The following is a 15,697-nucleotide window of genomic DNA, read 5'->3' as shown; positions in this document are numbered from 1 at the left end:
GTGTTTGGCGTTCCACGCAACGGTTTCAAAGAAGTCGGGCGTCCAGTTTGATTATTTGCATCGTTTGGTTATTACATTGTGTGTGCAATTCGTTAAAACAAGTCCATTTACTGGTTGGTTCAATATCAGAAACCGGGTAAAGTCCCCGCGTCCCGTTTGTCACTTTTGGCCAATCGCATTGGTCACGTGCCCGTTTCCGGTCGCGCCATTGGTCAGTATCGTCCGGCCACGCCCTCGGGCACCTGTTGGCGGTTTATACAACCCCCAATACGCATATATCACTTTCCGTCTTGATAATAACCACTAACCGGTCGTGTGCGTCCTTGACTTTGCGTTATTTGTTTAATTATTTCGTAATACCGGTGAGAGTCAGTTGTTTTGAAAGCGTTGAACGGTGTATACGCGCACGTGACATTGATTTTTCCTTCGTTTGGATCAATACACAGAAGAGGATGCTTGAAACCAATTGAATTTTCTTTCGTCGTGCGCATTGTTTTCGTTAACCTCGATTGTGGTGTCGGTGGTGGTGTGTTTGTGAAAGAATGGATTGATTTTGGGGCGAAAATGAAGCTAATTCCGGTTACTTATTACGGGTTTACGGCGATGGACAGGAGGTTTTCCAGTCCGATGCTGCCCTGGATCGTCTCCGAGATCAGGAAGAGGGATTACTGCGAGAAGGTAGGGCCTTTATCAACTGACTTTGTCTTAAAACTGAAAAAAGTGCATTTTTTCGGCCAGAAATTTCAATAGACCAGAGCTGAGCCCTATTGAATTGACGTTGTCTTCTGGACAATGATTTTTTTTGTTCGACTTTTGTCAGAATCCTTGCATAAATTGATTCAGAAAAAACGCAAATAATGTAGAAAAAATGTCGCGTCCCAATTATTTTTTTCTCCTTTTACCCTGATCTGACACCCATTGAATTCTCTTGGTTTCCCAATAAAAAACCGAATTCGCTACTGTATCATATTTTATTCCAACCTTGACTGTGTGGGCCGCATCAGGAAGGGAATCCCCGGCAAAAACTCTTCCTAATATTTGCAATGAACGTCGTTTTGACGAATAAGGGACTCGAGAAGGGAGTGTGAGAAGATAGGGCTTTTATCACTGACTTTGTCTTAAAACTAAAAAAATAGTGGACCAGAGCTGAGCCCTATTGAATTGACGTGGTCTTGGCAAAAAGTAGTCCATGTCTGGACAATGATTTTTTTGGTTCGATTTTTGTCAGAATCCTTGCACAAATTGACCAGGAAAAGCGCAAATAATATACAAAAAATGTCGCGTCTCAATTATTTACTTCTCTTTTACCCTGATCTGACACCCATTGAATTCTCTTGGTTTCCCAATAAAAAACCGAATTCGCTACTTTATCATATTTTATTCCATCCTCGACTGTGTGGGCCGCATCAGGAAGGGAATCCCCGGCAAAAACTCTTCCTAATGTTTGCAATGAACGTCGTTTTGACGAATAAGGGACTCGAGAAGGGAGTGTGAGAAGATAGGGCTTTTATCACTGACTTTGTCTTAAAACTAAAAAAATAGTGAACCAGAGCTGAGCCCTATTGAATTGACGTGGTCTTGGAAAAAAGCAGTCCAGGACTAGACAATGATTTTTTAAGTTCGATTTTTGTCAAAATCCTTGCACAAATTGATCCAGAAAAAGCGCAAATAATATACAAAAAATGTCGCGTCCCAATTATTTTCTTCCCCTTTTATCCTGATCTGACACCCATTGAATTCTCTTGGTTTCGCAATAAAAAACCGAATTCGCTACTGTATCATATTTTATTCCATCCTCGACTGTGTGGGCCGCATCAGGAAGGGAATCCCCGGCGAAAAACTCTTCCTAGTGTTTGCAATGAACGTCGTTTTGACGAACAGAGGACTCGAGAAGGGACTGTGAGAAGATAGGGCTTTTATCCACTGACTTTGTCTTAAAACTAAAAAAATAGTGGACCAGAGCTGAGCCCTATTGAATTGACGTGGTCTTGGCAAAAAGCAGTCCATGTCTGGACAATGATTTTTTGGTTCGATTTTTGTCAGAATCCTTGCACGAATTGACCAGAAAAAGCGCAAATAATATACAAAAAAACGTCGCGTCCCAATTATTTTCTTTTCCTTTTACCCTGATCTGACACCCATTGAATTCTCTTGGTTTCACAATAAAAACCGAATTCGCTACTGTATCATATTTTATTCCATCCTCGACTGTGTGGGCCGCATCAGGAAGGGAATCCCCGGCGAAAAACTCTTCCTAGTATTAGCAATGAATGTCATTTTGACGAACAGAGGACTCGAGAAGGGAGTGTGAGAAGATAGGGCTTTTATCGACTGACTTTGTCTTAAAACTATAAAAAATGGTGGACCAGAGCTGAGCCCCATTGAATTGACGTGGTCTTGGCAAAAAGCAGTCCATGTCTGGACAATGATTTTTTTGGTTCGATTTTTATCAAAATCCTTGCACAAATTGATCCAGAAAAAGCGCAAATAATATACAAAAAATGTCGCGTTCCAATTATTTTCTTCTCCTTTTACCCTGATCTGACACCCATTGAATTCTCTTGGTTTCGCAATAAAAAACCGAATTCGCTACTGTATCATATTTTATTCCATCCTCGACTGTGTGGGCCGCATCAGGAAGGGAATCCCCGGCGAAAAACTCTTCCTAGTATTAGCAATGAATGTCATTTTGACGAACAGAGGACTCGAGAAGGGAGTGTGAGAAGATAGGGCTTTTATCGACTGACTTTGTCTTAAAACTATAAAAAATGGTGGACCAGAGCTGAGCCCCATTGAATTGACGTGGTCTTGGCAAAAAGCAGTCCATGTCTGGACAATGATTTTTTTGGTTCGATTTTTATCAAAATCTTTGCACAAATTGATCCAGAAAAAGCGCAAATAATATACAAAAAATGTCGCGTTCCAATTATTTTCTTCTCCTTTTACCCTGATCTGACACCCATTGAATTCTCTTGGTTTCCCAATAAAAAACCGAATTCTCTACTGTATCATATTTTATTCCATCCTCGACTGTGTGGGCCGCATCAGGAAGGGAATCCCCGGCGAAAAACTCTTCCTAGTGTTTGAAATGAACGTCGTTTTGACGAACAAGGGACTCGTTTGAATTTGATGCAAAATCCACCTGATCAACAACTGGTGCACATACATGGGCAAATACATGAAATTATCGTGCAAAAAGTCCAAAACCTTTCTCTCAATCAAAGGAATCAAGCTTGTATCCCGACACATTTCTTCAATTTCGTCGGTTTGTATTTTCGTCAACTGGAATCTAAAATAACCGGAGCCCACTCGATTGTGGTACTTACCGGGTTCCAGTCATTTTTCTCCAACTGAGCGCGGACTTCATCGACTAGTTTCACCCCTTCGTTGGTTTCCGCCGTCAGTAACAACTCAGAGATTTCGTCAATGACCCTTGGAAAGTCTCTGTGATAAATAGCACAAGCCCAAGGCTCGTCGAAAAACTGGAACATATCGGGGATCATCCCCAAATCGTACCGCAACAAGAGATGATTAAGGAGTATCTCGTGTTTGCCCCACAAATTGATCAAATTGTGCACTTTCAAGTCCTGAAACTTGAAATCGGGCAAAGTTTCGCCAATTGTGACTCACAAATTTGGCCAAACAGGTGATGGTTTCGACGGTTTGAAACTGGTTCAAGTGCAGGCGGAAGTACCCTTGCTTATCCAATCTCTTACAATCGCCGGTTTTCAAAACACGGCCCTAAAACCACCTTAGACTCACACTAAACTGAGTCAAGTCTCACATAATTGCACTTGTTGGTGGCCACATCTAGTGGTACCGGCCGACCAGCTTTAAACACGTTCAAATAGCACAAGTTTCCGGGGAATTTGCAAATTTGAACCACCGGTTGATGAATCAATGTTTCCTTGACCGGGGGATCCCAGAACTGCTCCGGTACTAACTTCTTCCGAATCGCTGAACCTAGATTATATCCGATCTCCCTTGGATTGTAGTACTTGTGACTCAAATGTTCCGCGTAGTACTTCTTCGAGTACATGGTCAAGGGTCCGGCACCATAGATGGAAGGATCATTGGTTTGATAATCCTTATCAATGACCAAACGTCCGTTGAACACAAGCCCACTACGGGCGATAGCTTGGAACGTGCGAGCACTCACACCTGGGGCATTTCACGTCAAGCGGACAACTCAAAAAAATTCGACAACCTGAAATTCGGTTACAATTGTTCTCTTAAAACGTGTGAATGTAAATACGTAATGATTTTTTTTAATTAATTTTTTTTATTTAAAAAGTTATTGGCTTCTAAAAATTTACCAAATATTAAGCATAACGTTTTTGCAAACTATTATTCTAATTAAACAATATATAACAAAATATTTAAAATGGTGCTTTATACACAAAATTCACTGTTCTTTTTAACTCTAAAATCGAATTTGGAATTTGAAAGTTTTTTCGTATTGAAAACTTAAGTGAAGTTTCAAATCCGAATTTTAGTAACTTGGACCATTTTTTTAAATTATTTCTATTTTAAAAAATAGCTTAAAGTAAATATAAGTCGCAAAATGGGATTCTCCTAAACGAATAAAGTTAAGAGCTGATGAAATTTTTTTCAAAAAATGAGTTCAGGCGTGTTCGCATGTTATCCGTATTTAAGATAATTCAGAATTAAATTAATCTTGAATTAAAAATTAATTGCAATTAAACCCGATTTTGAGTGTGAGCCATTGCTTTAATTTCAAGCAAATAAAAGAAGATAAGTATAAAATGGAAAGGCTCTTGCGTATTGGGTATTTCGAGTAAAAAACTAACAAGTCGAGAGTGTATTTGATATAAAAGAATCGTTTATTACAAAAAAATGTAATAATAAATAACAAAATTAATTGTAGAAGTTAACAAAATAATGAAATTATTGTTCTTTTCAATATTAACGGTCGATTTACAGAAAGCGAAATTAAAGTTTAATTTAGAATTAAACTAATTCCTCATTAAGTTGCCATTTAAAATGCATTGACAAATGTCAAGTTGATCTCGAAATTAGTCACGAAATGATTAAATACGTCGGAAGTACTGGTTATTGTTGTTCCCAAAAGGGATGAATTTTCTTTGCAAATATAATCCAAATTTAATAGTTTATGACCACTTCGGGAGGTAGCAATCATTTGGGGAATCCACAAGGGACTTTCTATTTTACCTATTGTTCTTCACTTATTTGCTTCATATTAAAAACCATCAAATTCAAATATACACATAGTTGTTAATTGTTTAAAGTATGAAAAATTACTGTATAATTTTTTAAACTATATAAAAATTATCATAAAAATTGAGGTAGTGTTGTCTTTACTGTTTACTTAGTTTACTTTATTTACTCCTGAAATACGTGTTTCATTTTCAAATTTCCTCAAAGGGATGAATATTTATTGGAATCAAAAAAACTAATGAAAAATCGGTAGGTAGACAAGTTTGAATGATGGGATCCTAATATTACCAGTGTTAATTCTAAGCAACCCCAAGGCGGGTATATTGTAAACAATCTCTTTTCCATCACATTAAAACCAGGTTCAATTCCGAATAAGGCCTGTATAAACAATTTTAATCTAGGATGGTTTTTACAATTGTCAGATAAACTCCGGATAAGTTATTCCTTGTATAATTACTATGGTCACAATTGTTACAACAATGTATTTTATAAAATTTATCCCGAGAATAAAGTTATCCGACGATTGTAAAATCCACCCTTAATAGAAAATTCTATAAAAATTGCCATCATAGGGCGTAATTCTAACTTCATTAATTTCGCTAACAAATTGTTTTCAATAGTATAAACTTTATAATAAAATTAATAACTGTGATAACATAAAATTGACAAACACATGATGAATACGCAAGAGTTTCTCCGTTTTATACTTTTTTTCTATTTTACCTACTATTCTTCTCTCATTTGCTTCATATTAAAAACCTTCAAATCCAAATATACAAATAGTTGTTAATTGTTTAAAATATTACAAACTACTGTATGATTTTTTAAATTAAAGTTATCATAAAAATTGAGCTAGTATTGTCTTTACTATTTACTTATTATTCGAGAGCTTTATTAACTAGTAAACAGCCCTTAGATAAAGGATTTAATAGAATTTGGTAACATTTTTCTCAGAAAATGTTGATAGGTTCAACCACGTCTCCAAGCCATTTGTTTCCATTCAGGAATAAAAGTTTCCATTCAATAGTCAGGAGTATGAATTGATCATGCATTTTAAATGGTAACTTAATGTGGAATTAGTTTAATTCCGTATTAAACTTACACCCTCGACTTGTTAGTTTTTTACTCGAAATACCCTGCTTTGTAATGTGCAAGAGTCTTTCCATTTTATACAGCGTGCTCAAAAACTGGCGCACCAACTCAATGGTGTGTGGTAGAGAACTGGTTACATATAAAGGTAAAAATAGTAAAAAATTCTTTGTATTAAAGTTATTGATAAATAACGGATTTTAGATAAATGATATGTGGCAAAGTTGTCTAACAGTCATGATGGCAATACAATTTGAGCAACAATCAAAATAAATTATTTTTTAAACGGTTTCCTAGAAAATAATTCCCAGTGTTGGCACATCTACAAATTGTGATTTTTTGGATGAATTTTAATTTTTTTAAATTAAAAAAACTGCTAAAATCTGATAGTAAATTTTAAAATAATTATTCATCGTTTTGTTACGGAACGATTACCTGGTATGAAACATAAAAACATAAAAAAATAATGAAAACTAAAGAAGTTAACACAATAAGTTTGTAGCTCCAGATTTTTTAAAATATGACTTTAGGAATTTTTTCAACACTCTTCCCATAATCTGCACTTGCTTCTCAACAACGTACCACTGAGTTGGTGCGCTAGTTTTTGAGCACCCCGTATTTATCTTCTTTTATTTGTTTGAAATTAAAGCAATGACTTACTCTCAAAATCCGATTTAATCGCAATAAATTTTTAATTTACGATTAATTTAATTCTGAATAACCTGAACTCATTTTTTTGAAAAAAAAATCATCAACTCTTAACTTTTAAGCCTATTAATAAATAAATTAATAAACTTTGTATTTTGTACACTGTTGACTTTGGACAAAAACCCAGAATCAAGCCAACTTTTGTTTTTAATGTTTTTAACTGCATATTCTGAGACTTTTTTTTCCAACTAAAAAATTAATTATTTTATTCCTTTCGCTAAACAATTCAAGAGCGGGCGTCAAATTTTTTATATTTTGAACGAAATATTTATCAATTTTCACAACCCTCCAGCTTCCACCCATCCACACCCAGTTCCGGAAAACCGACAACTGCCGACAATCGACTCTCAATACTATCGGGTCGACCCGACTCTCGCTCGCTTGGCTCTCGAGTTTGTGTCATTACTTCTCGTGCAAGCTGTACATTAAGTACTGTATCTCGTAAAGAAATAGAGATCCCATTTTGCGAAAAATCTAGATATTATAAGCTATATTTTGAAATAAAAATAAAATTAAAAAAAATGGTCCAAGTTACAAAATTTCGGATTTAAAACTTCACTTCCGGTTTTATACACGAAAAAAATTTTAAATTCCAAATCTGATTTCAGAATAAAAAAGAACAGAGAATTTTCTATATAAAGCACTGTTTTAAATATTTTGGTATGCATTAGTTTTTTAAATAAAAGCTCCCAAGAACTCATATTTTGTCAAATTTTTAGAAGTCAATATCTTCACAAATAAGTGTTATACAAAAAAATCATGCTTTCTGTGAGAACAATTATATGACCGAATTTCGAGATATCAAATTTTTATCGTTGTCCGCTTCGCGTGAAATGCCCCACCTTTCGAATGGTAGATAAAAAGCGCCGAAAGCTCAATTTCCACAAACTTATACTTGGATTCGAATTTCGCCGACGTTATGAAGTTTTTGGTGGAATCTAGATGCCACTCAACGAAATTAAAATCCTGATAGATGGTAATCCCTTGGTAAAGGATCTCGTCAAGTACTGCCGTCTCCACAGCACTATCATTAAAAAACTGAGTCAAATGCTCGTGTCGATCCTGTCTCAGGGAACTATCAGGGTTCGGATCGATGTAAACCAGGTTACTTCCCGCAACCCCGAACTCAAGTAACGCAGCCAAACAACAACAAGCTTCCAAATAATGACCAAAAACCACCATATTGCCCTGCTTTTGCCCCGAAGTTAGGCTTTTCAGCGCATTGAAGGCGTTCCCAGCGTCCACTTCTGTGTTAATTATGAAGACGTTCTGCGGGAACTCTGTTCGCTTCTTCACGACTTCTTTCTTCCTGAGTGGTGGTTTCTGGAACTGCTCACCGCACATCAGGAAGAGATAATCGTACGGAAGGTACGACTCGTCATTCAAACCCACGTACTTTTCCTTGCGGTTAATCGAAGTCATAACACCTGTCACAACATGGACGTACGTTTTTAACGAAATTGCATCGATATATCGGCGATCAACGTGACCATCGTTCACAAAAACCATCTCCCTGACCTGACTTGGAGGCTTATGGTAGGTCACCCCGTGCGGGCTTACGACAGTTATGTTCGTGAAAACGATCAAATAATTGGGGTTACGACCAAAAATCAACGATTCGAGAAACGAAATTGTTGTAAGTCCTGCACCTATAATGACCATTTTTTGGTTGATTTCGATCTTGGGCATGCTGCTTAGGCGAAGTGATGATAGGTAGAGTCCGAACGGTTGGTGGTGTTTTTGCAAACACGTGGGAAGGAGAAATTCGTCGGTTATTTGTTTGCTGTATTCGGGGACTCGATTCGGGAGTACGGGGATCATGTTTATGATGGCGTTGACGATAGGGAGGCTCCTGTGGCTGTAGATGTAGTCGTAGCGTTTGAGTCGGTAAAACAGGACGTCAAAGTCGCTCAAACGGTGCAATTCGCGAGTGAAGAAGTTGATATGGCGTTGAAAAATTGGAGATAGGAGGAATTGTTCTAAAGAGCCGTAGGTTCCAAAACGTGTTTCTTTGGGGCTTAGCCAAGGATCGACGTTGTAGTGGAGTTCAAGGTATTCGTGTTCTTCTTCTTCGCTGACGACTGGAGGGAATTACGGGTCAGGGGGTGGTGGGAATAAAAACGAAGTAAATGCTAATACTACAAAGTATTTACTTTAAACCCCTAGGATCTTCCATAAAAAAATTTGTAGTAGTTACTAGACCAAGAAATATTTGCTAGTACTTCAATTTTGCGTGTATTTGTATTATATTCTTCACTTTTGTGAAGCTGCTGTTACACGAAGTTCGAATACATGCTACGTGACTAATTCTCATTTATTTGTTGAACAATGGGGCCACAGCGTAGTAGGGAAATGTACAGAGTTAGAAAAAATTATGATGAAAGAACTTATTAAAAAAGATGTAGTTATGAATTGTACGAAGGGTGACTCAAGGGTGTGTAATCGGTTTATAACCTTTTTTTGGAGTATTGTTTTTGTATTTTTTATATAAGTATTGTATTTTTTTTTCTATTTGAAGTATTGCTATGCTGTTTTCATTATCGGATAGATGGACTTCAAATCCATAAACTAAAAATATTTTTATTATGCACAAGGTGTTGTAGTGTTGTACCAAAGTCATATTTTCTTAAATATAACACCTTATATATTTTTGCATAATTGGAATCTACGCAAAAAAATAATGTAACTTTATGTAAACTATTGTGGGTCTATCTCTTTTTGTTTCGAAATTATTCAACTTTTTGTTATAAAAAAAAACAATTTTTGAAAAATCACTGAGAACTCGTCTATGAATATTTTCCGGTAAATTTGCAATAGAAAAATTTCGAATACCTTATAGTTTTTGGAAATAGACGAGTTTTAGTTAAAACGTGCAGATAATATGTGTGCCAAAACTCAAAAAGTTGAATAACTCATTTTTTTTAATATTTTTTGTCACGTATCGATAGCATTTTTTATAAGCTTTCTAACGGTATAGGGTTTGCATAGCAAATTTAAAGTGTTTTTCGAGATTTTTCAAAAAAAATATTTTATTACAAGAAAATTTGTTATCCTAGAATTTGATAAGTGAAATGGTAATTTATTTTTTGATATGTACTACTGCGACTAATAACATTAGTAATTTAATTATTACTTGATACATAAATGAATTTTACTCATCAAGAATTAATAATAAAATAAATAGAAAAAGAAAAAAACATTTGAACACCTTAAGAAATACTTCGAATTTGCTATACAAACCGCATATCATTAGAAAGTTTTTGAAAAACGCTATCAACGCGTGTAAAGAAATTCATGGTGTTCCATAAAAAATGAGTTATTCAACTTTTTGCGTTTTGGCACACCTGTACATTATCTGTATGTTTCAAGTAAAAGTCGATTATTTCTGAGATTTCCTGTTGCAAATTTGTCGGAAAATATTCATAGGCCACTTCACAGTAATTTTGTTTTCAAAAATTGTTTTTTTTTATAACGAAAAGGTAAATAATTCCAAAACGAAGAGAGATAGACGCATACTAGTTTATAAAAGTTACATTATTTCTATGCGTAATATCCAATTATGCAAAAATTTATAGTGTTCCATTTAAAAAATGTAACTTTGATTCACCATCCTGTATACAACACCTCGTGTATAATAAAAATATTTTTAGTTTGTGGACTTTAAACCGATCTATCAGATAATGAAAACAGCTCAGCAATATTTCAAATAGCAAAAAAGTTATAGACCGATTACACACCCCTGTGTCACCCTGTATATATACTGTAACATTTTTATGCCAGAGCATTCCTTATGTTCAGAATTAAAAAAAATAATGTCCTAATATACAGAGTGAGTTAAAGTAACGTATAAAATTCATATTTTTGTTGGTAGTTATTTTTCAAAAAAATCCTCGAACAGAACATTTTTGACATCACTGTAATATTTCCGATGTCATTGGTTTTTGAGTAATGTCATTTTTAATTATTTATTTCTTTGTTTTTAATATATATTTATATATATATTTTTAAAAAAATTTAAAAAATAAGGGAATAAAAAACGAAAACTTATTGATAATTATGCATAAAAGTCTTTATCTTTTCGATTTTGCTTTATTTTATAAAGGAAGATTGTTTGTTTTGTTTTTTTTTAATGTTATAAAAATATGAATTTTATGAGTTAAAAATATGTTAGCAACACGAATTATTGGTATTTCTGTTAATTGATTATATCCGGAAATAATATTACTGTTGAGGGTAATACCGTTGAAGTTTCCTTAAAATATTAAATTTTTGTTATACTAGGTGAGGCAACCTTATCGCGCACCCAAGAAAATGGCGACTTCTAATGAAATAAAAATTTTGAAATTTTACACACCAGCCTGTACATTGCCAAGGACCATTTTCGATTTTTATTAAATTTTTTTGTTAATAAATAAAGACGTAGCAGTTTTGTGAGATTTTAGGCACTAACTGTTAATTTAACTACAAAGTTTTTAGACTAAGTGAATCCTTACCTGCTATCCTGTCGAACCCTGGTATCAGAATTATAAATTTTTACTTGGTTTGTTAAATAATCGGTCTTTTTTTATTTAGACGCAAACCAGACGCTTGATTTATTAGGAGATAGTATAATTTGCTAACAAAGGCAGTAACCAATCTTTTCGAAGCGCCTCTCAACGAAATCTTTTACAATCTTACCCCAATTACAATTTACACTGTCACATAAATTTACGACGCCACAAGTAGCAACTCATAAATAAAAATAATTTTTAAAGTTAAAATATAAAAGTGGGATTAATTCAAAATCTGATTGGTATTTTTTTGCTAATTTCGTAAACAATTATCTGAAATAAATACGTGTAGTTTAGTATAAAATTCAGAATTTGACTTTTTGGCCGAAAATTACTTTTTCTCAATTATTATCTTTATCTGTAAGTAAAAAATTACCAAAAAATTAGGAGAGACACCTTTTGAACGTAGTCACGCGTGTAAAATGCAATTTTATTAGAAATCGCGATTTTCTTAGTTAATTTAACTCCACAAAGGACAAATTTAAGATTTTTTTTAGTTGCCACCAACATTGTTTGAAGTAGGTACTACTATAGAGAAGCATCTGCTACTAACAGAAAGTACCTACTTTGAGCTGTAGTCTTTTGTTCCCAGAAGTAGTATTTACTTCAAAAAGTAGCATCTACTTCACCCATAAACTGTAGTATTAGCATCTACTTCATTTTTATTCATCCATCCAGTAAGTGTGAAGAGTTAAAAACCAACATACTCGCACACCCGATCATCTGCTCTTCGCAGAAAAACGTATAGGCCTTAAACTGCCCCATCTTACTATCCACCGCTTCCTTGAATAAATCTTCCACAATTGATGGCTTACTCAAAGTCGCCACCAATTCGCTAACCAAAGGCTTATCCTCCGAAACTGCCACTCTTGCCCACAAAGTCCCCAAAATCGCACTCTTGTGCAAAACATACAACTCGTGATTAAACACCGAGTTGGGTCTCGGTGTGACCCTTGCAAAGTGTTTCTTCAAATAACACATCTGTGTCTCGGTCGGTAACGAAACAATCAGATACTCCCTATCTGGAAAACACTCAAACGCCGCCTGGAATAGTAAATAAAGACAGTTCTCATGATCATCCATCGCTGTACAAATTTCAAGAGCGAAAGCATTCGGTTCGCCATAATACGTCGGGATTGTGATATTATCCAGTTTGGATTCTTTCCGTCGAGGGATGCGTTTTTCATCCCCTTCGACATCACCCCCACCCCCACTCCGATCAGCGTTATACAAGTGATCCTCGTACTCTTCGTTCAGCACAACAGCACTGAAGTGGCTTTCGATACTAGTTTCACTCTCCGACATCAAAAAGTGATCACTAGTTTCGTCCTCTTCGTACAAGAAATTGAAAATAAGGGACGACGATAAGTTGACTAGAGAAAACTCATCGTCGGAGATGTTGTCCTGGTCGTCTTGCTCCGCAGCTGACTCTTCGCGCGTCTCCTCCTGGAGGCTGGTATTGGACAAACGCTCGGTACTACTATAACCGGGCGAAAATAGTTAACATGTAGCTAACCCCCAAAACCTACTCTTCCAAAACTGGGATTGCAGTCGCGCTCAAGACTTGCGTTTTGAGTACTTCATCGTCAGCATCGTGTTTCCTCAAACCGTTGAACGGTACCAACTCAAACTCTTCATTCAGGAGGTCATAGTTGACCTCTTCGTTCAAACACAAGACACCTACAGCGCACCCTCGGTGCTCCGCCACAATGATCTGGCGTCCAGACTCGTCCAAGTTGCTCAAAAGCTCGGAAATGTAGTACTGGCCATAGGTCTCTTCGATGATTTTTGGGATAATGGCCACGAGGTCGTCGTTGTCTTCTTCAACAGCGCGCCGTATGACGTAGTGAGCCACAAAATCGACTTTTTTTGCTACGTAGATGGTCTGGACTTTTGATGGGTTCGTGAAACCATATGGTAGTACCCTTGTGGTGTACTCATCAATGAAGTCCAGGCGTTGGATTCCGGGCGGACAGACCATACAGACGGTGTCGATGGGTTCATAGGTCAGGAAGAGTGAATGCAGGATGGGTTTGAAGAACAGTGTGGTGTACCTGCGGTCCCAAACCGCGTAGTGTATCCACAGCGTGGTCATGGGTGTCATGTTATCAATGTGGTACTTGTTGTGCAGCCAATAGGCCCACTCCCATGGCGGTAGCGCCGGGATGTTGGGAAAACAATTAAAACATATCACTCCAGCCAACTCCTCCAAGTCGTTGTAAACCCCCAAGGAGACATAATTCCGCTTACTATAACACGATTTAGCACAAAATCACCCCAAGTGTCTCTTACAGTTGTTTGTCCACCGGCGTGTCCCCGAACAAATACTCGGTATTTTTCAATGTCAATTTTTCCACTTCTTTGGCGTTTTGTGGTCCAAGACGTCTCACATTATCGGGCGATAGGACAAAAGTCAGTAAACTGTGCATTTTCTTGCAGTTGAGTCTTGGAATCGAAGATGGGCTTCTACAAGCGTACAATCCAGATTTTGAGTTGCAATTTTCGCACAAAATCTGGCAAGTGACGCGCTTTTCACAAGCCGACCAAGATCCAACCACGTTTCTCTATCTGATGAGGGACGATCAGGATTCCCTGCTTTATTGCTACCTGTTTCAGGCGAAGAAGACTTCAGATGTGAGTATTTTATTTTGCGCAAAAATCGCAGAGGAATGTTAAGGTCGACAGTAGTTGTTTGTTTATGGTGATTTTTTGCTTAATTTCGGAGAGTTGCAAATTGGTATTAATTTGCGACCTGTCCGGGCTATTCTTGCTTTATTTATGTTTTCACGAAATGTGTGTGAATGCACACGTCTGTCGAGTAATTTAAAAGTAATAATTGAGGTAATGGTAATTGTGGGGCCATTACAAATAACTGGTGGTTTCAAGGCCCAGCTTTGCCGAGGAGAGGGCAACAAACTAGTTAGGTGCTTAAATTCAAATCTTAATTACTTTGAATGTTTTTACCTAATTCAGACCGAAACTCTTTTGCGTTTATTTCAATACATAAGGAAACCGTAAAAACAAGTCTAAAAGTTAAGAAAAAGAAATTATGGAAACAGACAAAATGTTAGAAATTAAGATAAAAAATTGCAACAAAATCACCCAAAAACTTTAGGCTTTAACTGCAAACTAGAACAAGTTTAGACATTCATTATTTTAATTTTTATATAAGTAGGTTTTTATAAAAAACTAAATACCTAAAAAATTGGTTAAACTTGATCGAAAATAATTAAAGTAAAGGCAGTTATAAATCTTAATCTGCGCTGACTTTATTTAAGCTTTTTGTTTGAATTTGATTTGATTTGAATAACTGAATAACTCTGCATCTAACAACCTAGCCTTAATTTGGCTCCATTTTATTCGTCTAATAAAACTTAAATCTGGCATAACACAGACAAGTCGTAAATTTATGTAAACCGATAAACTAAAATCTTTTGATGAGATCATCATTTACCGTCGTCTTACTTTTATATTCTATCACCTCTAAGAGAAACCTGTGTTTTTTTAACAATCTTAAATCTGGCGCTGAATATGTACAGGGTGATTCAAAAAAACCGTACAATCTCTCGTGTGCTGATAAAGGCCATGAAAGTGAATTAAAAGCTCCTATGATAAAAAATTGTTTGAGATTTTTTTCACGAGATAAAGCTTTTCAAAGTTAAATTTTGAAGGTAATCTTTTGATGCTTCAGATAATATTTTTTTGACTTTGGTTAGCGGAAATGACAACTCTTGGAACATTAAACAAATTCCTGTTGAAAAAATTAACAATGAATGGCTAATGACGTGTAAAACAATTAAAAAACTTATAAATTCGACATCCTAGGAAACAATCGATACCGTTGCTAAGGAAAACAAATTAAAAAATATACAGAATGTCCGTTTTTAGAGCTCCACCATGGGCATTTCCGTTATTCTAAGAGATACGAGGTCGGTTAAATTAGGGCAAAGTTGCGCTTTTTTATGCTGAATAACTATCTGAAAGAAAATTTGATCTGTCGTTTTTAGTTTTTGAATTATTGGAAAAAATCAAAATTTTGTAACTTTTGTTTTTATTTTTTTAAGCAAATACCAAAAGAACTACACGTTTTTAAGCAGGACATTTAAGTAAGCACTTTTTTACAAAAAATCCAAATCTGCCATTGCCTTTTC

At 35.8% G+C, this 15,697-nt stretch overlaps 2 protein-coding genes across 2 annotated transcripts in view; one reads left to right on the top strand and one right to left on the bottom strand.

The window, feature by feature from the left end:
- Positions 1-73: 73 nt before the first annotated feature.
- Positions 74-15,697, top strand: part of plx (pollux) — a 45,352-nt gene continuing 29,728 nt past the window's right edge. The window contains exons 1-2 of the mRNA XM_015981028.2: positions 74-678; positions 13,986-14,180. Coding sequence (XP_015836514.1) covers positions 565-678; positions 13,986-14,180 — 309 coding nt within the window. The 5' untranslated portion in view covers positions 74-564. The remainder of the gene's footprint in view (positions 679-13,985; positions 14,181-15,697) is intronic.
- LOC107398097 (cilia- and flagella-associated protein 61) lies at positions 2,997-13,990 on the bottom strand. The gene is made up of 8 exons (XM_015981030.2): positions 13,839-13,990; positions 13,076-13,795; positions 12,254-13,026; positions 7,839-9,077; positions 3,785-4,161; positions 3,631-3,741; positions 3,327-3,587; positions 2,997-3,282 (listed from the first exon to the last, which is right to left on the bottom strand). The coding sequence occupies exons 1-8, from the start codon at positions 13,973-13,975 to the stop codon at positions 3,016-3,018; spliced, it is 3,885 nt and encodes a 1,294-aa protein (XP_015836516.2). The 5' UTR covers positions 13,976-13,990; the 3' UTR covers positions 2,997-3,015.

The sequence above is a fragment of the Tribolium castaneum genome, chromosome 8 (genome assembly GCF_031307605.1).
Source record: "Tribolium castaneum strain GA2 chromosome 8, icTriCast1.1, whole genome shotgun sequence".
Taxonomy (NCBI): Eukaryota; Metazoa; Arthropoda; class Insecta; order Coleoptera; family Tenebrionidae; genus Tribolium; species Tribolium castaneum.
Note: the sequence above shows the minus strand (reverse complement) of the source record. Positions and strands in the feature narration are given on the sequence as shown.